This window comes from Protopterus annectens, chromosome 7.part0 (assembly GCF_019279795.1).
Source record: "Protopterus annectens isolate FY-2018-M chromosome 7.part0, PAN1.0, whole genome shotgun sequence".
Taxonomy (NCBI): Eukaryota; Metazoa; Chordata; order Ceratodontiformes; family Protopteridae; genus Protopterus; species Protopterus annectens.
This window is the reverse complement of record NC_056739.1, coordinates 493,261,852-493,287,278: the sequence shown is the minus strand read 5'-3', so window position 1 is coordinate 493,287,278 and position 25,427 is coordinate 493,261,852. Positions and strand designations below refer to the sequence as shown.

Here is a 25,427-nt window from a genome sequence, read left to right as displayed (position 1 = left end):
TGGTAAGTTACCAGTGAGTACCTCCACATATGTGGGTTTGTGTTGTCCTTATTTAGTGTGGGAAGTGATGTGTGTGAGCTGATAAACTGTTTGGCATTTGATTTGTCCATATGTGAGATTCTTGCATCCAGTTTTATAATGTAACTACATCTCTCACAAAGTATTTTTTGTTTCAGGACTAAATGATTGTCAGTGTACATGAGACAACTGCTAAATTGCCTCAGGATGCCCATGTCCATCAGGTTGGCCAGAGAGATGATGGAGAAATGCCCATCCATATAGGTTCTTACTGTATTTTTTATTAGGGAAGGGAATGGGTTAATTTGACAGGACTGTGCTGGTAGCTGAGAGACAATAGGAATCTACACTTTGTGTAGGCTAAGGTAAGGTTGACCAATTACGCAACACTGCTCAGTGAGCAATTGAGTTACTCCTAGGGTAGCAGAAAGGCTTAGAAGGATTTCACTGACAGTTTAGAGAAAAACTGATCTTTAAGGCTTTGAGTCTATACAGGGCACTGACAACCACCTCTGTGTGGTCAGCAGTGAGAGGCCTAAATAGAGTAAAAAGGAACATGTTTTAAGCTAACTACCAATCAGGAAAGCACGCAATACGCCTTCCACCAGCAATCCCCAACTCAGGTTAGATCAGCACACACCTGCTACAAGAGTGCTGGAAAAACTTTAATGTAGAATGGCTGGTTTGGAGCCCATGTGTAAGAAAAGCACACAAACTAGCTACAACAGTCCTAGAACTATAAGATACAATGTAATACAATGCATTTTATTTGCAAAAGTGTATGATAGATCCTGGTCTGTTCTGATACTGCACATTGCTTTTATCACATCTAAGTATTTTTGTTGATCTGTTCTGTCTTCTATACACTTCTAATAGTGACAGTTCTTGTGTTAATTACTTTATAGTTTTCTCTGTTTGATACTTCCGTGATGGCATTTGATTTCTTCCCTTCCTTTCTGTTATTGCCCTGTGTTTTTTGGTAAGACTTTATCTGCCTGTAATTTAGCTGCACAGTATCCTATTTAATTCTTTTATATTACATTAATTTTTGTTAATAGTCTTGATTACTGTGTCCATTTGTTTTCATTTTCTATCGAACATCAATAAGATCCAAAATGTTAGAAGTTTGATAAAACTTTATCTGTCACCCTAAAGGAGAAAGCATGGTTACAACCATTCTCACTAATATGCTTAGCTAAAGAATTTGTACAAATATTCCTTCTAATATCAGACCTATGTTCTATGATCCTATCTTTCAGTTTTCTTGTAGATTTCCCTACATAAAAACTTGTACATATACTACACGTTGCTAAATATACAATATTTATAGAATCACATGTCGCAAAACAAAGGTGTGTTTTATCTTAGTATTAGGATGAATACAAGTATTATCCCCATTAATGGAGTTACAACAGCAACAATTATAACATGGAGCAGTACCAATTTTGCTCAAAACACTTCTTTCAAAAGTTGTACAAATATCCTTGTAACAAGGACAACATAGGATAAAGATAAAGGGCAGGATTCACGAAGGCTTGCACGGAGTGTAAGAGACGTGCAACACTCCATGCAAGCCTCGCAATCCAGGAACAGCCCTAAACTCCGTGTAAGAGACCAGCTAAAACGTCTCTTACACGGACTGGGTGTGGACATGCTAAATACCTCACTTGCATCCGAAAGGTATGCAAATGAGGTATATTAGCGATCCACGAAGCAGAAACTAGTCCGTGTAGGAGACGTTTTAGCTGCAAAAATGTACTCAGTTGACAACTGAGTACATTTCTGCAAAATCCACAACGGAGCAATGTCAGCACCAAAAAAAGGTTGCATATGATTCAGGCAGCATGCCAATGGCCAAATATGTGGCCATTGGCAAGATAACCCGATGCAAAAATATTAAAAATATAATTTTTTTTTCGGCGATCGCACATGTTTAAACCCAGCGCAGCCCCACGCAAACGGGCTGCGCTGTATAAAACCATGAAAAAGAAGGTTATAAACCCACAAATGTGGGTTTCATGCAATACATGGAATGATAATGCAGGGACCAGCAGACTAAAACCAACATGGCCACCGTGTAGTGGTTGCTAAGGGGGGAAGCTGAGTCTAAGACATGTAACTAAGCATTAGTAGGTAATCTCATGTAAATGAGGGTTCGGATACTGAATCTCACAGTCACATACCAAATGAGCACAGTCTGAGTAGTGTAAGAGATACAAAAGGGGGAGGAATAGAGTGGGAGATAGGTGACATCACAGGGGGGAATGGTAGAAAGAAATGCAGTTCATTGGAGGCCAGTGTAACATGACAGATGACAGGCACAGATCATGGAAAGAGGTGTGCCACTAGATAAGTCATGGAAAGTCAAGAAATGGAAGGTGTACACTGTAACCTACACCAAAGTTTCTTGCTGGCCGTGCATGCACACGTGTGCGCGCCATGAAGGGTGAGTAGGACAGTGTGCGCGTGTAAGGCAGTGTGAGCATGTGGGAGCGTGTTGGGAGATGTTTAACACTGTTTGCGCGGGTGTCCACGCGTGTAAGGCAGGCTGAGTATGTTGGAGGCTGTTGGCAGACGTGTAACAGTGTTTGCGCGGGTGTACGCGCGTTTAAACCCGAATAAGTAGATTCTGAACCGTGTAAGCACGCAGCGCGTGTAAGCTACTGTGAGCGTGTGTCAGATAGTATGCAAGTTGCTCCCCCCTGAGGAAACACAGAGGAAAAAGGAAGCAACAGAATTAATAGGAAGCTAGCAGGGATAACTGCTGAAGCTAGCAGGTGAAAACAATTAGAAGCAGGCAATTACACAGGCAGAATAGTAGCCCAGCCCAGCACTTAAAACTCTGCAAACAGTAGTGCAGGATGTTTCCATTAAGAGACACTGCAAGACAGGAGTAAGCTAATAGAAGTGAAAACTTAAAAAGCTGAACTCAGAGCAGAAATGTTAGGGGCTGCCATAGCTGTCATAATGAGACATAGGTGACTTGCTGAGGGTGGTGATAATGCAGATGGTGCCAGACAACCCACAGTGAGGAGACGGAGAAGAGTGTACAGGCCCAGGGTCACCTACCACGGGTTACATGAGCTGGAGATAGTAGAGCGCTATAGAGTGGACAGAGAGCTCCTGCAGCAAATTGTTGAGCTGTGCAGGCCACGCCTCACACACAGAACCAACAGAGGGGAACCCATCCCAGTGGAAACCAAGGTATGTGTTGGCCTAAGAATACTAGCAACAGGTACCTTCTAGAGACCAACTGGCGATATGATGGGGATATCACAGGCATCAGCCTCCAGGGTACTACACCAGTTCCTGGATGCCATGTCAGCACATGTCGGTGATCATGTATATTTCCCCAATGCCCGTGAGGTATTGGCCAGCAATATGCGTCTCTTCCAGCAAATAGCGGAATACCCTGAGGTACTGGGTGCTATAGACTGCACGCACATACGCATCAAAGCACCAGCTGCTGAGCGGGGTAGGGCCTACATTAACCGCAAGGGCTTCCCCTTCATCAACTGCCAGGTCGTGTGTGATGCCCAGGAGATAATAATGAATGTGTGTGCTGGCTGCCCTGGGAGTTATCACAATTCCCACATCTGGCATTTGACGCAGCTGTACCAGACATTTGCCAATGGGGACATCCCACACGGACACCTAGTGGGGGATGCAGGTTATGCACTGGAGCCATGGCTGATGACACCCATCAGAAATGCACACACACCTGAACAGGAACGCCATAATGAGGCACACGCACAAACACATAATGTGATAGAGCGTGTGTTTGGGCTGCTCAAGTCACAGTTCCGGTGTCTGGACACATCTGGTGGAGCCTTGCAGTACACACCAACTACATGTACCCAAATTGTCATGGTATGCGCTATGCTACATAATATGATCTTGCGAAAACAGCTGCAGCAGGACCAGCATAGGGCCGGGCCAAACAGCCCCCCACCATTGCCAAGGCCATCACAGGCAGAGCGTGACTCGGAGGAGGAACAACCTGAGCCTGCCCCAGTAGGCAGAAGGAGGCGTGCCCAGTATGCCCTGGCCTTGGCAAAGAGGCAACGCATAGCACATACACTGGCACAGTAGGAACCCTGGGTATGATACCCCTCTCTGACTCACTCATATAGTAACAGGGAGGCTTAACATGACACAACCTGCTCTCAAACATGTACAGGGAGTGTAGTATGTGCATCCGACAGAGGCAGCCCTGCAGCACCACCTGAGGCATGATTGCCATGTGTTAAGCAATGTAACACCATCTAGTATATGCAAACATGAAGACCCTGCCTAACATCTCACCCTCACCAAACATGATGCCACACTATGAAGACAAGAAGATCAAGTACAATAATTGGCTGAAGTAATGCAGTCAGTCAAAGGGGAGCCAATGTGTTACAGGCTGGGAAGATATGCGGAGTTTGACATGATGCACCACCTGCTAGGGGTGGCATGCACCTATCATGCCATGCCCCATGGATACTGGCAAAGGCTGTCAGTACCCACAGCATGCCCTGAATAGGTAAGTCTCAAAACACAAACCCAACCTCATAGGTTCTACAAGGGATAGGAACCTAGATGTAATACTACCCCATGACAGATGTACAAACAGCAAGATGTGTGCAGTGTAAACGCACACAGTAAGGAGAATGTAGATACCAGTCCTGTAATAGAGAACTGGTCAAGGCTCACAGCAGCACCCTAACACTACCAGGTCACACCTCATACTGTGCTGTACAGCTGCAAAACATGGAACAAGCTACAAAAGGAGGGTGACTATCAAGAAATGGCAAGGATAACCACACCCCCATGTTGGTACCACAACAAGAAGCAGCATGGAATATCCATGGTCAAATACCAATGGCTAAAACTGCCTCGCAGTATATAGCCTGCTGCAGACCACTGTCCTAATACCAGGAACAGCACCTGGCCTATGTCAGAATACATGAATATATCAAGCCCCCCAAACCACATTATATTGCTCGACTGAAAATACCCAGACATACACCGGTAGCATTGTACTAGCACCAACACAGTAGGAGAAAATTACCCAGATTCCATAAACCAAAATGCCCAGGAACAATGTACTACCCCCACAAGAGGGGTAAGCATACTGGATGTGATAATCAGCAACATGTGTACTGGATGGCAAGATGAGAAGTGTACCCCTCACTGGTAAGACCAGACCATAGAGTAAGCACACTGGATATACACACCCTGACCCCAGTCCCTGGCCAGAATACCACAGTGAAAAACATGTGTAAAGTATAGGTTGCAGCCCTCAAAACCGATGTTGAATCCACAAAAGGCCCTGTGCAAGTGCAGAATATGGGACACACCACAGAACATGTTATACAGGCATTCCATGAACACAGCCAGGAATGCTTGGAGTATGCAATCACAAATAACAACACACAATGCCATACACGCAGACATCTGGCATGCTGGGCTCCAGCCATTACCAAACCATGCAAGAGAATGAGGAAGATACCACATGATAGAGCAAACATAAAAAGGGAAGTAATCACTGACCAGTAGTATGGCAACAACATATGTCCACACATACAATCCACTAAGTCCAGCCACAACAAGTATAACCTATGAATCCAGAGGCAATGTGATGCCAGTACCAAGTACACAGACAACCACAACACCCCCGAATAAATACAAACATATGTGATAGATGCATCCATGTATCCAAAGCAGAGGTTGAGCTCCAACAAGTCAGTACTGTCAACACTAGTCAGGAGGAGAAGGTAACCAAATACACCACAAACCCAGTCCCACATAGACCTACCACAACTGTAAACCAAACACATAAACACAGACAAATATTCCCAGAGGCCTTAATTACAAACAGACCACACCAACAGACGCCTCCAAAGTAGATCACAAGCAACCACAACCTTCAAACATAGCACATGCAACGAATAGTATGCAAAGCTGGTGTGCCAAACAGTCACAGGCCCGAAGGAGAAACAAATGCCTGATGCAGTCGTAATAGGTGTCTGTATAGGCAGAAACACAGCTGTCCCACTCACCAGACTGAACATGGGAAAGGGTAGAGTAAGCTGCTTGTAGGTAGCCACAAAATGCCACTTAACACAAGTACGCAGGTCACCCCAAAGCAAGCAGAAATATGATGCACTCAATGTCCATGCTGGTGTGAATTACCTGAGATGTACCTCCCTGGTCAACAACAAATGAGACATGGATGGTCCCTCTGAGTATGTACCCCAGGGCGGGATGACACTGGCTGTGTGCAGCATCCAACCCTCACCAAGAATGATGCCACAGTACAAACACAGAATGCTCATGTTTAACAGCTGGCACAGTTACAGCTGTCAGTCCAAGAGGGTGTAATGTGTGTCTGCTTGAGATGTCAAGCATGACAAGCCATGCTGCTGTTACAGGGGTGGCTGTCAACTGTTACCCATGTGCATCTGGATACTGGATAAGGCCTTTGCCGCCTCCATAGAGCCGTATGTAGGCAAGGCCAAAAAGACTACCCACCACCCTAGAAAACATATGTGGCAGGAAACATAAGGGTAATGCTGACCAATGCCAGATGTGTAAACTGCAATATGCATGCCCCTGAGGCACTTCCCATTATGGAGAACATTGATGCCTGTCCAGTGACAGAAGCCTGCTGCAGGCCTAGTGATACCACACCAGCACTACTAGGTTAAACCACATACCATGTGTTATGGCCCCAACACCTGCACCAAGACATCAAAGGAGGGGGAGTATCCATATGCAGCACAGACACCCATATAGCCAGGTAACTGACAATGCACAAAGCAGCGGACAACAACCATGTGCACATAACTGTTGTCAAAACTGCTGTACAGTCTGTAGCATGCGACAGACCACACTCTCACACACAAGAACCCCACCCAGACATCCGAAGACACTGGACAGTATGGATGTCCCACCAAATACCAGACAAGGTACACAAAGTACCACATAGGTGTCAAACCATTATGTATACAAGGAGTCATCAGGGACCTAGGGACACAGGTCGACATTAATCTGTCATGTGACAGCCACAATGCCAATGTGGCTATGAAGACTGTTGATACTGGACACTCTATCATGAAAGGATTCACACCAACATCAACAGAGGTCACTGTGCCGCTGTACTGTTCCCTTATCAGACCCATAATCTAGTACAATGACTCATATGGGATGTACCATACGTGACACCTGCAGCGGTTCGGAAGACCTCATAGTTACCCCACCAACAGGATAAAGGGTGCGAAATATATGTCATATGCTGCCTGGCTGTAGACACCCCAGCTGACTGCAGTCACACACTGCCTACACAGAGGCATTGTATGTCTGTTGTACCAGGCCATGTCCAACACAGGAGTAATGGACATGCTACACCACAGGGAATCAAAGCCATTGGAGCTGTGAGAGTCACAGATGTCAACCTCAACACATAATGAAATAAGATGTGCTGGAGGGACAGATACATAACCCATAGGCTCCCCACACCCAGAAACAGGATCCCAATCCATGGTAGGCAGAGCCCCTCACTGACACCCCTCAACAGGAATATTGCCAAGTGGATGGATGACCATACATGTATACGGGGGTCCCCACTGTGTCACGACCAGACAGAGACACAGTGAAGAACCTCATAAATGGCCATAATTGAACATAGCAAGGGGTGGCGAAGACACACACACTCTAGCTAGGCTTACCAATGGCCTAGGGTGTCTAGCCTACTATGAACCCATGAACCTATGAAGATACAACACGTACAGGACACTAAGGATAATCACAAGGCTTACCCAACTGATGGTAGGAACCATGTTGGGCATCCACAGATATGCTCCGAATCACACAGATATTACAAACAACATACCAAACACACACACATATTGCTAACATACAACCTGTCAGGTGCAGTGCAAACCCCCGAAAGTGCAACATACCTATCCCAGCAGATGGTCCCCTGACATTGCAGATGCTGAGGTAACAGCCATCATCTGCAAAGCAGAACACACAGCAGCAAAGGTATGTGATGGTATCCTGTGCTGAGGCCAACATGGACCCCAAGAGTAATGGAATGCAAAATCACACTACTGGCCAATGTCAGCCTTACCACAGGGTATGTACCCAAAGAGCAGTGTACAACAACAGTGGTCTATCACAACAAAGGTGTTGCCTGAATGGATACTCCAAACTACCACCCCAGGATCCTGACAAGCTTGTTCTGCACAGCTATGGAAAGGATCAGTATGTACCGCAGACAGAAGGCTAATGTGGACCTACTGATACTGGACCCTACACACTGTGGCTATTGTAACTGCAGAACCGGCCCCTAAACATGTCTGACCCATTTGAAGCAGTCATTAAGGTCATTGATGAGGGCTATGTGGTCCACACAGCGTAGCTGGACCGTGCACATGCTTCTAGACAATACCGTATGAGTTCAGTATGGATATGTTCACCAGCTTAAATATACACCCCTATGTCAGTAGAGGGGTTGCAAAGCAGACCAAGGACAGAACTGACATGGTCAGATATGCTGCATCCATGTCAGACTACAAAGCGGATATGAGTGGCATCCCACAAGGCCTGGTCTTGGCCCCCCCCACCCCTGTTCTGTATACATGTCCCATAGGTATAGGCCAACATGGAAGGACTGTGACTGAGCATGTATGCAGAGGAGTACAAACAGCCCACCGTATCCGACCCCAGCTGACACAAGCAACCCACAAAAGGGCCACCTACAAACAGACAACTGTAGCCATAGCCATGTCAGCAAGCTAATCGCAGAACTGTGTATAGACAACCACTGTGGATATACAGTAAGTGCCCACAAATTACCACACAGGTGTTAACCCATGAGGCACCTAACATGTAATGTGAGACCTGGGTACAAAAGGTGATAAATAACCTGCACTGGACAAACATGTGTCTGTAGTGTTCGCAGAAACATGTACCATATACCCACCCAAACATGAAGGCTGGCAGATGTAGATAAGGGGAACTCACTCTGGCTCTGCAGCCATCCTCCATCAGCATCACAACTGACTACAATAGCCCCTGTGGGATATACCACAGCAGACACCTCCAACAACTGTAAAGTCCACAACAGTACCCCACCAGGGGTAGCAAAGAGCCAGAACAGATGCCATGTGTTGCCTGAGTAAACAAACTGCAGCCCCACACACTGCCATCCTTCCCGGCTACAGGAAAGCTGTGCCTGATGTATGATGCCATGTCCAACCTGGAATGAATGAACATGTTGCACCTTGTACAATCTGAATGGCAGTGAGCTATGCACATGAGAGACCTGAACCCCAGCACTGGCATACATAGGACAAGCTGTACAGAATGATCCATAACACAGAAGGCACCCCCACACTTCAGTAAACTCCTGGTACAGGTCAGCCAGAGTGCCACATATCGACATCCCTCAAGAGGCATCCTGATGAGTGTATGGGAGATGGTAGGCTACCCTGGGTATCACTGTTATGTCAGAGGTAGACAGAGGCACAGTATACCAACCATGACATATGTAATGGCAAACTCCAGTTAGAATGTGTGTCGAAGGACAAACACACCCTGTGACTACCATCAGAAATGGCCTACGGAACATCGCTAGTGTTTGCCAATGTCCACCCATGTTGTGGAATACACTAGCAATGTTGGACGAGCCTGGTGTAGGTAGTCCATATCTGAACATATTGCAACATGGTCATATGTGCACAACTGGCCCCTACACAGTCTGTCGTGCTCACTATGAAGATGTCAAGCAGTGATAGGACTAAAGCCCAGGATACTGTCCACTACAGTGAAATACCGAACCAGTACACTATACGGTACTACAGTGTTAGGTCATTATGAAAGTATGTTGAGAACTGTCTGCAAAGTATCCCATGCAATTCCTGCAGGCACAGTATAATCCCTGTTGTGGCAGACATGAAGCAGTTGGCCAGTTAGCACACAACATGACACCCAGCACACAATCATAAACGTGTGATAATGTCGAAGGTCACACACACCCAAATATGTGTTGGACTTCAGAGTACAACATATGGAAAGCTCACACTGGGCATGCTCGCACACTTTGATAAATGAGGCATATGTCAGACAACATGCCATGGAAAGGCTGAACTGGGCATGCTCACACACTTAGGCCATATCTCCGTGTAGCAGTTGGCCACACATATCTGGTATTTGTACGTGTCAGTCCAAGAACCGACCACAACACAGCAATCAGCCCAGTGCACACAGTAAATGACCACAGAGACATAAGTGATATAGTGGATCGCAGTCATATGCAAACATCTGCCACAGATACACAAGTTGGTCATAGGAACAGGGAATGCTATGGCAATAAAGACCTGCAAACAGTAGAACAGCACAACAAATATTGTGCATCCAACAATTGAACATATGGGTGTAGAGGTCAATACTAGGCTTCTTGCCCCAGAGAATGGCAGCTCAGCCAGAGTGTGCTTGGCATCTGCATCCCCAGGATAGTAGGCTACCGTGCCACTGTAAAGTAGGTCACAAAAGGCGACATGTGAGGCTAGTGAGCTGTGCCTCTGTCAAGCAGGGGCACCGTGGAGGTCTCAGGGATTGAATGTACTAAGCCACAGCCATGTTGTCGGTGTGTGCTGTGAGAGGGTTGCTGAGGATCTCTGACAGTAGGTGTCCATCAATAACAGACTGAGGGGAGCCCTATCTGCATTCTCTGGACGATTCCACTGTCAACACTGTGTTGTAATGAGTATGTGTGAATGAAGTGCCGTGCTGGAACAGTCCACAGATGTCCTCCCTCTATGGGCTACAGCTCTGCAATGTATTAGGTCGCTCTGTCTGTTGAACGGCGCATATATGGCCGGTGTACAGCTGACAGGTGTCTTGTTGTGGAGCAGTCATGGGTATATGTGGGATAGCATGACCAATGCAAACTGTACACATGCTCATAGGATGCAAGTGTCAAGGATTATGCTGAGTGGCCAGTATAGTCCTCCAGCATGGGTCCTCTGAAGTCATCCACCCCAGTCTACACAAGTGTAGAGTCTGCTTGTGCTAAACACAGTTTGTGTGCAGTGACAACCTTGCCTGGGGGTGGAGATGAGATATGGATGTCCAGGGAAAGGTGGACATGGGCAGATATTAACAATGGTGGTCTACCTCTGGTGTGGAACAGTGAGTACCCACGTTGCAGATGGACAGGTGCAATATGTATTCACCCATGTGGCTGTGGTGTGTGGTTCTGCCATAGCACATGGACCCACAAATTGTAGTGGCGGAAGGGTAAAGTGGTAGAGGCCTGAGTAGTTCTCACACACAATATGCCTGTACCTGATGTTAACAACTGGAATGGTGTATGTGAATACCTGCATATCCTGGCACTGTTCCCAGGGAAGCTAAGTGTGTGTCCTGGATGTGGGTTTGGTGTTCTGGACTGGTTGTGTTGTGTGTTACAGGTCCTGTGGTCCCAAAGCATGGTATAGAACATAACCTGCCAGTGCGATGTGCATATCTGACCCTGACGTAGGTGGCTGCAAATGCATATATATGCTATCCCCCACCTGACAGGTAGTACTACATCTACATACCTCTGTGGAAATAAAGATGTCAGCACCCTAGAAATACTACAGGTGCAGAACAGATGCCCAATAATTCGGATAGTGCGCTCTGCTAATGCGTCTCCCTCAAGTGTCATAATATAGTTAGGTAGGGGTTCGAATCCTGCAAATGCTCAGTGTGTGTGTGTGTGTGTGTGGGTGAGTGGGGTTTGTGTGTGTGAAAGGCTGTGAGAGGGAAATGTCCCTTTTGGCAACTAGGAGAACACACTACAGGATGCACACTCCCCTTTCTAAACACAGATGATGTCAGCACCCTATAAGTACAGCAGGAGAAAGGAAGCCTCCCAGTAATGTGAATAGCGCACTCTGCTAATGCGTATGTCTCGAGTGTCATAACATAGTTAGGTAGTGGTTTGAATCCTGCAAATGGCAAGTGTGTGTGTTTGAATGAGAGGGGTTACTGTGTGTGTGCAAATATGTGTGAGGGAAATGTCCCTTTTGGCAACTGGGAGAACACACTACAGGATGCACACTCCCCTTTCTAAACACAGATGATGTCAGCACCCTATAAGTACAGCAGGAGAAGGAAGCCTCCCAGTAATGCGAATAGCGCGCCCTGCTAATGCATCCGTCTCAAGTGTCATAACATAGTTAGGTAGTGGTTTGAATCCTGCAAATGGCAAGTGTGTGTGTGTTTGAATGAGGGGGGTTACTGTGTGTGTGCAAATATGTGTGAGGGAAATGTCCCTTTTGGCAACTGGGAGAACACACTACAGGATGCACACTCCCCTTTCTAAACACAGATGATGTCAGCACCCTATAAGTACAGCAGGAGAAGGGAAGCCTTCCCAGTAATGCGAATAGTGCGCCCTGCTAATGCATCCGTCTCAAGTGTCATAACATAGTTAGGTAGTGGTTTGAATCCTGCAAAAAGTAAGTGTGTGTGTTTGAATGAGGGGGGGTTACTGTGTGTGTGTGCAAATATGTGTGAGGGAAATGTCCCTTTTGGCAACTGGGAGAACACACTACAGGATGCACACTCCCCTTTCTAAACACAGATGATGTCAGCACCCTATAAGTACAGCAGGAGAAGGGAAGCCTCCCAGTAATGTGAATAGCGTACTCTGCTAATGCGTTTCCCCTGCGTATCGTAATGTAGTTAGGTAGGAGTTTGAAACCTGTAAATGACATGTGTGTGTGTTTGGATGTGGGGAGTTTGTGTGTGTGCATTTCCGTATGAAAAACATGTTAGTTTTGGCAATCAGGAGATCACACTACCTGATGCACATTACCCTTTCAAAATACTGATGTTGTCAGCACCCTATAAGTACAGCCAGAGAAGATGAACTATCTAGTAAACCGAATAGTGCGCTTTGCTCATGCGTCCCTCTCACGTGTCATGACTTAGTTAGGTAGGGGAATGAATCCTGCAAATGGCAAGTGTGCATGTGTGTGGGGGTAGTAGGGTGTGTGTAAATGCAAGTGTGAGGGAACAGATCCTTTTGGCAAATACTACAATACACCAGATGCTGCATACTCCCCCAGTAAACACAGGGGATGTCACCACACTATCAGCACAGCCAAACAGGGCTAGTTGGCTAGTAATGCCAATAGTGTGCTCTGCTACTGTGTCTATTACCATTGTCAGAGTACAGATAGGTATGTTTTGGTAACCCACAACTGTCACGTGTGGTTGTGTCACACAGTATGACCTTGTGTGGGTGTTTGTACATAACAATGCATGCCATTGCCTAAACCAGCAATGGCATTGCACACATGATGTATGTGTGTGACACATACACATAAATACCTGTGACCTGCAGTAGTTACCATGTCTGACACATGCTTCATGTGGATAAATGGTATTAGCAATGTATACCAATATGACTGTGTCTTACTGTGCAGGGTCATGCGTGGTATGTCCCTATACAGTGTGGGTGTCTATGGTGAAAGACCTACAGCAGGGGATACACATCTGGTCTAGGCCATATAGTGTACATGTAGTCGATGTACAGGTGCTGCATGTTCCCACCTGTTGTGGTAGTGGTAACATGTCATTCCACTGCAATTCGGTGACCACATGCTGTGAACTCTTCAACTAGAGTGTTGTAGCTACAGTAATGCTCACACACAATGTTTGGCTGGATGCAGTACGGCCTTATAAACACAGTTCATGAGACTGTCATATTGCCGGTGTTGTTATGGAGGATAGGTGGTCTTCCTGTGTATGTGAGGGTTGTGTGTGCCAGGCTATGAACCAGATGGCAGTCCGACACACTGTCAGCTGCACATGAGTAGGCCCTGATGGTTTGTGCTGTGCCAACAACCTGGAGGTGTGTGTATCTGTGTTACCTTGGGATACCACCCCTATCCATGTGTGTTACATGTGTAGGGGACGACAGGCATGGTATGGGGCATAACCTGTCAGTGATGGGTAACACCTGTGAGCCATGAATCATGAATCTGGTACTGCACAGACATTGCAGTTCACCGTGCTGAGGGCAGTGTCTGGTGCATGCATCTTCTGGTGTACACTGCTGTTGTTGTGTAGCAGCACTGTTAGTGTCCTAACCTGTGTGATACCCATGGAGGTCGCTATGTAAACCATGTCCTGCAGCATAAGGCAGTATGTGTGTACCAAAGAGCCTTGCCATTATACATCGGGCCATGGGTGTCACGTGCAAGATGACCCGTGCACATCATTGTGGCTTCCCTAGCATGTAAGAACACGTTGACAGCCAGTGGATACCCTATGAATGACAGTGGAGACTGAGCATAATGTAGACATACAACACCCTTCCCACATAAAGTGGTAGAATACCTGGTGAGGGTATGTTGGCAACCAACATCAGGCTCATACTGGCCTGTGCCACATGCTGAGAGATCCATTCTATGTTCCCTATCATGTAGTCCAGGGAGGTATGACTCAGGCAGCCACACTGGCATGGTCAATGAGTGAGTCATATCTGTCCATGCTTCTGACTGACCTGTATGCATGTGCGCTGTGGTGGACCATAGTGCCCCTGAGTCATATCACTGTGACCTTCACCAGATACAGCCTGTTGAGCGGGACCCCAGTGCAGCACACAAGACAGGTACCTGACACGTCTGTAGCAGGTGTGTTGTGTAGCCCTACAGGCTGTGAGTGTGTGGCACAGGGGATGTGCATGCCATGTGTGGCATGTGCTCTGTTCCGACGGAACATATGCCTGTGTGCCAGCTGCGGAGGTGTGTGATGCCCAGGCAGGCTGCTAGTCTGAGTCCCCACGTATGCCCCAGTGTGTTCAGCATGTGTCAGTGTGTGTCAATGTCTGACTGGTATTGTCGTCACTGTAATATATTGTATTGATTTATTTATTTATCCTACATTTGTTGACTGGGATAGCCCAACTGGATGCATGTCCATTTCCAGGGGTGGCCCATGGAGACAAGCTACAAGGGTAGCAGATACAGCATTACATAATACTAGCATTACATATTACAAACAGATTATTTACAGAGATTACATAAGTAAGCAAGTCAAACATGTTCCACAGGTTAATGTTAGACCTGAGCACAAGTCAGGATTAAATTAAAATTACACAGTAAAATGGTTCACAGAAGTTACACATTCGAGTTAGCCAGGCTTGATACATTGACATAGCCAGTTAAGTGACAAATGTTGTTTGAGTCTACTGTTAAATTGACCTAAGGTGGACAGTAGGGTAATATCAGCTGGAAGTGGGTTCCAGGATCTACTTACAGGGTTTGCAAAGAGAGAATCACCGGCTGTGTTATTAAACTTGCTAGTCTGAAGTAGTACTTTGTTAAAGGATCGAAGCGGTCTAGGATTGTTATAGGGGGTGATAATATTTGAAGTGCAGGAGTATTGTCTGGATTATAGAGGATTTTATAGGCCATAATCAGTTGGTTATACTGTATTAGGCTGGGTATTGCAAGCCAACCAAGCTGATTTAGATTGATGCAATGATGTGTCCTAAAAGGTGGGCCAGTGGCAAACCTGGCAGTGTGGTTGTAGCAAATCGAGTGTTTGTTAAGGACAGTCTTGTTCATATTCGAGAGTAGAGGGGATGCATACAGAAGGGTTGAAACAAGGTGTGAGTGAGCTATGGCACCTTTAGCTGGAGGGGCTAGGAAGGCTTTAATTCTGTAAAGTGACCCTAGTTTTCTATTGATGGCTTTGCTAATCTGGTTAACATGTATGTCACATATGAGATTATTGTCTATGATGACACCTAATAGTTTCGGAGATGGGTCAGGGGAGATTATTGTGCCATCAGTTGATGTTATGGTAATGGTGAAAGTGGTAGACCTATGTGTTGGTGAAATAACAGCAGTTTAGTTTGATTGGGATTTAGGATCAGACGATGTTCAGAAAGCCAGTTTGCTATTGTATTAAAGGTGGTCTGGGTAGCTGACCATAACTCTACTGGAGATGTGGCTGAGCAGATCAGAGTAGAGTATTCAGCATATTGGATACAGCTGACTTTTGGGATGACAGTATAACGGTCGTTAATGAAGATGGAGGACAGCAAGGGCCCTAGTATAGAGCCTTGTGGTACTCTGAGGGTGTTAGGTAGAAGGTTAGAGAGTTTGTTCTGCCAGAGGCCAGCCTGCTGTCGACCATGCAGGTAGGATTGACACCATTGGAAGGCTCCAGTATCTAGACAGTCTTTGCAGGGTGTGGAGTACAAGTTGGTGATCAACCATATTGTATGCCTTTGAATTATCCAAAAAGAGGGCTGTGGATATATAATTATTGTTGCAAGTATGGCTTATGGTGTTAGTAAAGGCTAGGAGGCCTGACGTAGTGCTGTGATGAGGACGTAGGCCATGCTGAGTGTCTGCCATAATGCGAGTTTGGATTAGGTGGTGCATGACTTGTCTATGACGAAAGTTTCCATAATCTCTGCAAGTGGAGAGAGTATAGCTATTGGCCTATAATTGGAGACTTCAGTAGAGCTGCCTCCTGTGTGAAGTGGGATTACATATGACATTTTCCAGATGGTGGGAAAGTTAGATTCTAACATGGTTCCTTTGATTACCTTTGAGACAGGGTAAGCAATAGCATCATCTGGTTTTGATAGGTACTTGGCAGGGAGTTGATCAGCAGAAAGTGTAGTGGGTTTCACTGTTACAATCAAGGTACGGAGAAGTGAAGTGGTGACTGGTTGGCAGCTGGACGCAAGTAGTTTTCTAGGGGTGCTGCTTTCAGGACCAGGGGAGCTAGGAGGTAGATGGCTAGCTAGGGCCTGAAATGTCTCAGTAAAGGACTGGTCAAAACTATCAGGAACATCTTCAGGGGTATTATCAATAGTAGCAGCAGGGATTGGGGTTGACGTTTGTCCTGGATGTAGTATATATGACATGCCACCTGACAAGGTATGGCATTACTGGGTTCAGAGAGACCAGTCCCCAGATTGGCTGTGTGGTGGCATCCCACACATGTGTTGTACGTTCCTGGCCAAGGGTGATGGCTGACTGCATACATGTGGCAGCTGTCACAATGACACATGACTCACATAAACCACGACTGGACCATAGAGGCGATTCACAGGTTACCTTTGCACATGCTACCCTAGTAGTGTGATTGCCATGGTGAGTACCAACACATAGGGCCAATGGGGAACAACATACTGAAGGTGTGTATGTGTGGGTGGACTGCTACTGTTTCATAGCACTGACATATATGACTGCACACGTGGGTAAATGCCAGGTAAGACGTGTGCAATGTGTCACAGGCAACGTACATGCGTACAGGACAGACAGTGACGTTCTGTCATGTGTAAAGTTGACATACATATCGTACACTATGCAGATGTCACTAGAAGTCTACAGAAGCACTGTAACTCTGCATTGCAGGTGTAAGCAGTGTTCCAGGGGACCCCAAGCAAACATGCATGCAAACAAAGCTACAGTAAACAGGGCTGGAAGTAGTGCATTATACAACAAAGAAGGGGTAACAATAACAGTAAGTAACAATGCAAATATGTAGGCACTATCAACATGTACCCAGGAATACGCAGCACAGATGCCCATGGTAGAACCGATATTATGTCATACTTATTTGTGATTTGGATTACATTGGTACTGCACACATATCTACATGCGCGAACCTCCACATGGCATAGTTGTTGTGGGCAACTTGACACCATTACTGTACATGTCCACCATTGCATATCACTACTTGCGTTAGCTTTCCCCCTGTGCTACCCATGTATGCGGCTATCTGTTGACAACCTTACCACCGGCATGCAATTATGTGCAGCTGTTATACTTTGGTATGTACTATGGGTGCAGATAACAATTCAGGACATTCATACAGTTACTACAGCAGGCATGCTGGGATAAACACACAGTCATAGCAGCACACTGTACTGTTACCAACATGATACTACTAATACACATCTATGTAGTCACCCTGTGCATCAGCAACGTGTTTACCTGTTCCTGCAATGATGTTGGAGATTGCAGGAGGTGGCACAGTGTCATCATATGCACAGGGTGTGGATTAGGTATGCCTGAGTCAGCCACTGATACCACCAATTGACATGTGTGTGTATGTGTGTTGGTGAGGGGCAGCAGTACAGGGTGGGGCAGTGTTGGTGCAGTGTGTGCATGTATGTGGTTGCCCTAAGTGTTAACATTTCGCATGTGTGTATGCACGCACACAGTTCCACCTCATGGCTGCCATATACATGGGTTTGTGGACAGCCACAGACTGCACCTGGTAGGCCATACAGATCAGTATCTGTGTGCACGGACACGGTACCTGTGCCTGGCAGGGGTGCTACGGACCGTATCCAGTACAAAGCCGGACTGGGTACTGTCATCAGAAACGGGGGGGGTGTTGACTGGACACATGTCCCTGTTGGGACTGTCCAGAGCCACGTGCACGTGGTCTCCTGGGGCATTCCGATGACAGCACAGACCCAGCATTGCTGGGGCTGCTGCTGGCACTATGGGGGCGTGCCCGAGCATGTTGTCGTCCGCGCCGACTGCCAGCTGCTGCTGCTGCCGGCATACGGCCACGTCGACGCCGCAAATGCCCACCATTGCCCTGGCTCATGGACATCTGGTTGTGGAACTGCTGTAATATGTCCCCACAACGTCTGTCTATGACATCGGTGAAGTTACGGATAGCATCCGCAATGTCACGCATACTGTCTGTCATGGCTGTGCGACATGCTCTGAGCTCCCTCAGACCCTGTCTGGTGTACCTTTCCATACGTGACTGAGCCTGCATGACAGTCCGAAACATAGCTGAGGTTGACAGACCTCTTTGGGCACGTCGGCCAGAGGCAGTATGCCCACGGATGCTCCCACGAGAACCCATGGGCAACTGTCTGTGTGGTACCATCGGAGGACCCTGCCCATGGCTGCTGTGTGGGGACGCATGTGCCACAGGTACCACATTACCCTGGTCTATGCCCGCTGTATCCTGTCCATCACCTAAGGATAATGGTGACAAAGGATGTACAGGCAGGATGACTGTGCGCAATGATGGGGTTGACAGCTGTGTACTGTCAATTGGCTGACCAATGGCAGACCCTGACACACCTTCCTGTACCATTACACAAATATCATCATTACCAGTAGCCGTGGCACAGGATTCAGGTTCCCTGCTGCAGGTCACCAGAGCAGCCCCAGAACCTGTGGGATGAAGACAGGAAACACAGTTTACAGTCTCCAGACATTGTTACCAGTGATGCACTTATACACACATGCACACATGCACACATGGACACATGCACACAGGCACACATGCACACATGCACACGTGGACACATGCACACGTGGACACATGCACACATGCACACGTGGACACATGCACACATGCACACATGCACACGTGGTCACATGCACACATGGGCACATGCACACATGCACACATGGTCACATGCACACATGCACACGTGCACACATGCACACATGCACACGTGGACACAGGCACACATGCACAGATGCACACGTGGACACAGGCATACCTGCACACATGCACACATGGGCACAGGCACACATGCACACATGCACACATGCACACCCTGCAGTATACACACAGAACACTACTGAGTTACACTACTGTTACTAGCATTATCAGGACTATTATAGGTTATGTTAAACACACTCACCAGCATGGATGGCCTGTCTCGCTGTAACCCTGGAGGGACCTGCAGTAATGATGAGATTAATGTCAGTGGGCACATCTGTGCCATTGATATTGCATATGATACAGTGTACAGAACAGTCAGGTGTACATATGGCATATTACCTGCACGCTCCATGTCGTGCTGCTGTGTGGAACCAGCCTCCATCATAATGCAGGTGTACTGCTGTTGGTGTTCCGGGGCTGGAGCCACAACACTTAGGAGTAGCCCTTCCAGTCTGGTGAGGGGGATGTGTGGCCACCCTACCTCCTGTGGCAACCTGTTGCCTGTGGATATCTGATGCACGCTGCCGGACACTTCGGATTAAATCACTGCAGTGATGTCGTACCTGCTCATATGTCCTGTTATGCGTGCCAATATCATTTACCCTACGGACAAGGTCTTGCCACAGTGCGGCCCTCTCCTGCTGATTCTGACTGGTGCGGGAAAACAGGATGTCATACTCCCGCACCAGGCTCTGGTGGATCTCCTCATCTTTCGCCACAGAGTAGGCAGGGTTACACTGTCGCGCCATCTCCCTGGAAGAGAACACAGACAGGATATCAGCAGACCATGTCAGCAATATATGGCACACATACTATACATGATACTCATGTGTAGAGATATACTACTACTCCCATATGTTGCATGTGTGTGTGTCGTGGTGGATACACAGGTACATGGCCAGATATCAGTGCTCAGCCAACACCTGTGCAACAATACCTGCAACATTCCACACAACATAGTAGCATGCCCCATCGGTCAGCACACACTGACAGGTGCAATGCACAACCTCACTCTGGGGGTTCATCCCAAGGTACTGTATGTGGGACACCGTCCACTACTGTGATGTGGACAGACGTTACTCGGCCTGGATATACATATCCCACCACCACCATCAGCACAGTAGACTACTTTGATATGTATGTGATTAGACAGTTATTCACTTGCTGGGACTGAGATGGTATCCATGCAGCACACTGGGCCAGTGGAAGCCACAAGCCACACTGCTGACCCCTTTGCAAATGCTTACCATGGACATGCCACGGATTGCATGACACTTGCACACACATGTCTAACCCAGACTGTAGTATTCGGGCTGGTAATGTTGTTGTTGTACTGTAGGGGCACTGTGGGGATTGCAACATGTAATGTTGGTTCTGTATTCTCTGGTAACTTGTTGGTTCCGGTGTATGGATGACTTGCGGAAGTTGTGAGATGTAGCATGGGTGCGCACCTGGAGGCTCTTAATAAAGAAAGGCCTTACAACTCCAGAAACCGTGTGGTCTCCTTATTTACCAGGATATAACATATTGGCGACGAGGATGGGATGCCTCCGAGTCCGCTGCGAGTGAAACGGTGGGGTGCAGTTCATGTTGAACAACGAAGAGACTGGGCCTGCTGGAGTGATGTCTGGTTCCATGTTGGGGTCACTGGTTGCATACGACTGTCAGACACAGACCTGGGAGGAGTATTGTGAAGTGTTGGAACATTTTTTTGTGGCAAACCAGATAATGGAAGCGGGTCGGAAGCGAGCCATATTGCTGAGCTCGGTGGGCAGCAAGACGTACAGTCTGATGAGGAACTTATTGAGTCCTGACAAACCGGGGGACAAATCGTTCACAGAGTTGACGAGCTTGCTTCAGTCACATTATAACCCGAAGCCGAGTGCAATAGTCCAAAGGTTCAAGTTAAATTCCAGGACTAGGAGGGCCAATGAAACGGTAATGGAGTATGTCGCAGTGTTGAGGGAACTGGCGCAACATTGTGATTATGGGGACAGACTGACAGAAATGCTACGAGATAGGCTCGTATGTGGCATTGCAGATGACCGCATACAACGCAGATTGTTAGCAGAGCCTGAGTTGTCGTTTGAAAAAGCCTTGAAGTTGGCACAGGCTATAGAGACAGCGAATAAAGACATTCGAGATTTACAGCCAAGAACCATTGAAGGGGTGGGGAGCAGGAGTGCTACCCCTCTGCCAGTGCATAAGGTGGTCAGGAAGCATAAACCACAAGGGAAGTCTGGTCAGTATGCTTGTTACAGGTGTGGAGGTGAACATCTGTCACGGAACTGTCGTTTTTTAAACGAAAAATGCCATGCTTGCGGAAAAAAGGGCCATGTGAAAAAAATGTGCCGCTCAACGCTCTCTCGGGACCAGCCGAGAAAAGGGAGAGGAAAAGAGCAGTACAATGGACAGAAAGGGAAACCGAAAAATAAAACGGCAGTATGCACACCACATGCGTGAAGGTACGGATCAACAAACCAGGGAAGCCGAGGAAGTGTTTACCATGTTTAACATGAAAGAGGCCAGGTGGGAAAGAGTTGATCCCATTAAAACCCAGTTGGACTTGAATGGTAAAATGGTGCAGTTTGAAGTGGATACGGGGTGTAGTGTAACAGTTCTGTCAAAGGCTGAGTATGGGAAGTTATGGCCTAGAGAAGCTCCGAAGCTGCAGGACTGTTCAGTGACTTTGAGAACATATACCGGTGAAATAGTTCCCACATTGGGGATGGTGAAGGTGACTGTGAGATATAAAGACCAAGCCAAACAGTTGCCAGTCATGGTGGTAGCAGGTAAGGGACCAAACCTGCTAGGCCGGGCGTGGTTAAAGGAGCTGGATATGAACTGCCTACAGCTCCATAAAGTAGAACAGCAGGGCCTGACCTTGCAAGAGGTGCTGGAGAATAACGAAGAAGTTTTCAAAGAGGAACTGGGGACCTGGAGGGGTCCACCAGCAAAAATACACGTTAAAGAAAACATAACGCCAAGATTTTACAAACCCCGACCCGTACCATACGCAATGAAGAAGAAAGTTGAGTTTGAGTTAGAGCGACTCACTAAGCAAGGTATAATTGAACCAGTAAAGTTTGCGGAATGGGCCGCACCAATTGTTCCCGTATTAAAGCCAGATGGTACGGTGCGCATATGTGGTGACTACAAGTTAACAGTGAACCAAGTCTCGAAGCTGGAGCAGTATCCCTTGCCCAAGGTGGAGGATGTGTTTGAAAAGCTGTCGGGAGGTGAAAGGTTTAGTAAACTGGACCTCAGTCAGGCATATCAACAGGTAGTGCTGGAAGAAGGGTCAAAGTCATATGTCACCCTTAACACACACAAAGGTTTGTTCCAAGTCAATCGTTTACCCTTTGGGGTTTCCTCGAGTCCAGCTATTTTCCAGAGAATAATGGAGGGACTGGTGGCAGGAATTCCGAAGGTGGCTGTGTATTTAGACGACATCCTGTTGACGGGTAGGAACATTCGAGAGCATCTGGAGATGCTGAATGAGGTGTTGAGATGACTGCGAGAGGCAGGTCTGAGAGTGAAGCGGAGTAAATGTGCTTTCATGGCAAAGGAAGCAGAGTTCCTAGGTTACAAGGTGGATGCATCGGGCCTACACCCCTTGCGAAACAAGGTGGAAGCCATTCAACAGGCGCCAGCACCCACAAATGTTACAGAGCTGAAAGCCTATTTAGGCTTACTCAACTATTATAACAGGTTCCTGCCAAATCTGTCAACGCTGTTAGCTCCTTTACATAAGCTATTAAGGAAGGAGGCTCAGTGGTCGTGGCAAGAGGAACAGGACAGAGCGTTTGAACAGTCAAAGGAACTAATGCAGTCTTCAGAGGTTTTGGTGCACTACGATAGTCAGAAGGACTTAATTTTATCATGTGATGCCTCACCTTATGGGTTAGGGGCTGTGTTGGCACACCGGATGCCAGATGGACAAGAAAGACCCATTGGGTTCATGTCACGAACTTTGACACCAGCGGAGTCAAACTATTCCCAGTTAGATAAAGAGGGTTTGGCTGTCATGTTTGGCATTAAGCGGTTTCACAAATACCTCTATGGGAGGAAGTTTACTATTTGCACCGATCATAAGCCTTTGCTGTCACTGTTCAACGAGATGAAAGCAGTGGCGCAGATGGTTTCTCCCCGCATTCAGAGATGGGCTGTAACATTGAGAGCTTATGAATACGAGATTGTTTATAAGCCTGGAAAACACCATAGTAATGCGGACGCGCTAAGTCGTCTGCCGATACCAGGGCATTTCCAAGAACAGGAAGCGGAGGACCGAGTTTTGATGATGGAGGACATCACGTTGGTGTCTGCCAGGGAACTGAGTGAATGGACACGCAAAGACCCGGTGCTAGCTAGAGTGTTTCAGTGGGTCCAGCAAGGCTGGCCAGTTCAACAAATGGATCCAGTTTTTCGGCCTTATGAGGTGAGGAAAACAGAGCTGAGTGTGCAAGCTGGATGCGTACTGTGGGGGGCACGAGTGATAATTCCGTCCCCAGGAAGAGGGGCACTTTTACAGCAGTTGCACCAAGGTCATGTGGGTATCACACGAATGAAAGCCTTAGCCCGAAGTTATTTCTGGTGGCCCAAGTTGGACCACGATATTGAAGTCACTGTGAATGAGTGTAAAACATGTCAACAACATCGCAACTTGCCTGTGGCGGCGCCACTACATCCATGGGAGTGGCCGAGTAGACCTTGGCAGAGACTTCATATAGATTATGCCGGACCTTTTATGGGGGCCATGTTTTTGATAATCATGGATGCTCATTCTAAATGGATGGATGCCTATCAAGTCAAAACACCCACTTCCCTCGTTACCATTGAATGCTTGAGGAAGAGTTTCAGTAGCCAAGGACTGCCAGAGACTATTATATCAGATAATGCTTCATGTTTCACGAGTGAAGAGTTCAAGGGTTTTCTGAGAAAAAATGGCATCGTACACATCACATCAGCACCATACCATGCAGCTTCAAATGGTTGTGCTGAGAGGGCTGTCCAAACTTTTAAAGCAATGATGAAAAAGTCCGGAGAAGGAAGTATAGCAGCAAAAGTGTCAAGGGTGTTATTCAACTACCGTATCACACCCCAGTCTACCACGGGTTTGTCACCTGCCGAGATGTTGCAAGGACGGAGATTAAGATCCACGTTGGATCTAGTGCATCCAAACGTCCGAGCTAAGGTAGAGAGGACCCAGTGGAGGCAAAAAGAATGTCATGATCGACGACGGAGAGAGAGAAGTTTTCTGGAGGGAGATGCAGTGATGACGCGAAATTTCAGTTATGGACCTAAATGGATTCCAGGGGTCATTGTCAAGAGTACAGGTCCATTATCGTACCAGGTGAGGTTGAATGGAGATTTCTTGGTGAGGAGACATGTAGACCAGATTCTGCGGAGTGAACAGAAGGACTCCATGGAACTGCCAGCCTCGGAAATACCGTTCAGTTCGGAACCAGGGCTCGCAGTGGCCGGAGGATCGCCAATCAAGGGAGACCACCGGGACGTGGAAGGAGAGGTTCCTGAGGATCCAACTGTTCCAGGGATGGACATACCGATACCTGAAGTGGTAGCTGTGACACCGGAGTCACCTAAGGTGGTACCACTGCGCCGTTCTAAGCGTGTGCTGGTTAAACCTAGTTACTTGAAGGACTATCAATGTTAAAAAAAAGTGCATGTATTGATTACAAGAACAACATAGCTAGATTGAATGGTAACCAGTTAATAACTAGCCCGTTATTTAGAAGTAAGTGACTAAATGCATTGTTTTGAACTTGCTCCCTAGTTTGCTGATGTAAGGGGTTATGTCATAGCTTAAAAGGGGAGGGATGTAGTATTCGGGCTGGTAATGTTGTTGTTGTACTGTAGGGGCGCTGTGGGGATTGCAACATGTAATGTTGGTT

General features: G+C 47.1%; 1 protein-coding gene across 1 annotated transcript in view; it reads left to right on the top strand.

Moving 5' to 3' along the window:
- The window catches only part of LOC122806000 (uncharacterized protein K02A2.6-like), a gene marked incomplete at its 3' end in the record, with an annotated part of 84,769 nt that extends 59,910 nt beyond the window's left edge, over positions 1 to 24,859 (top strand). The window contains 2 exon segments of the mRNA XM_044076241.1: positions 21,262 to 21,957; positions 22,370 to 24,859. Of these exon segments, the coding sequence (XP_043932176.1) occupies positions 21,262 to 21,957; positions 22,370 to 24,859 (3,186 nt within the window).
- Positions 24,860 to 25,427: the final 568 nt, after the last annotated feature.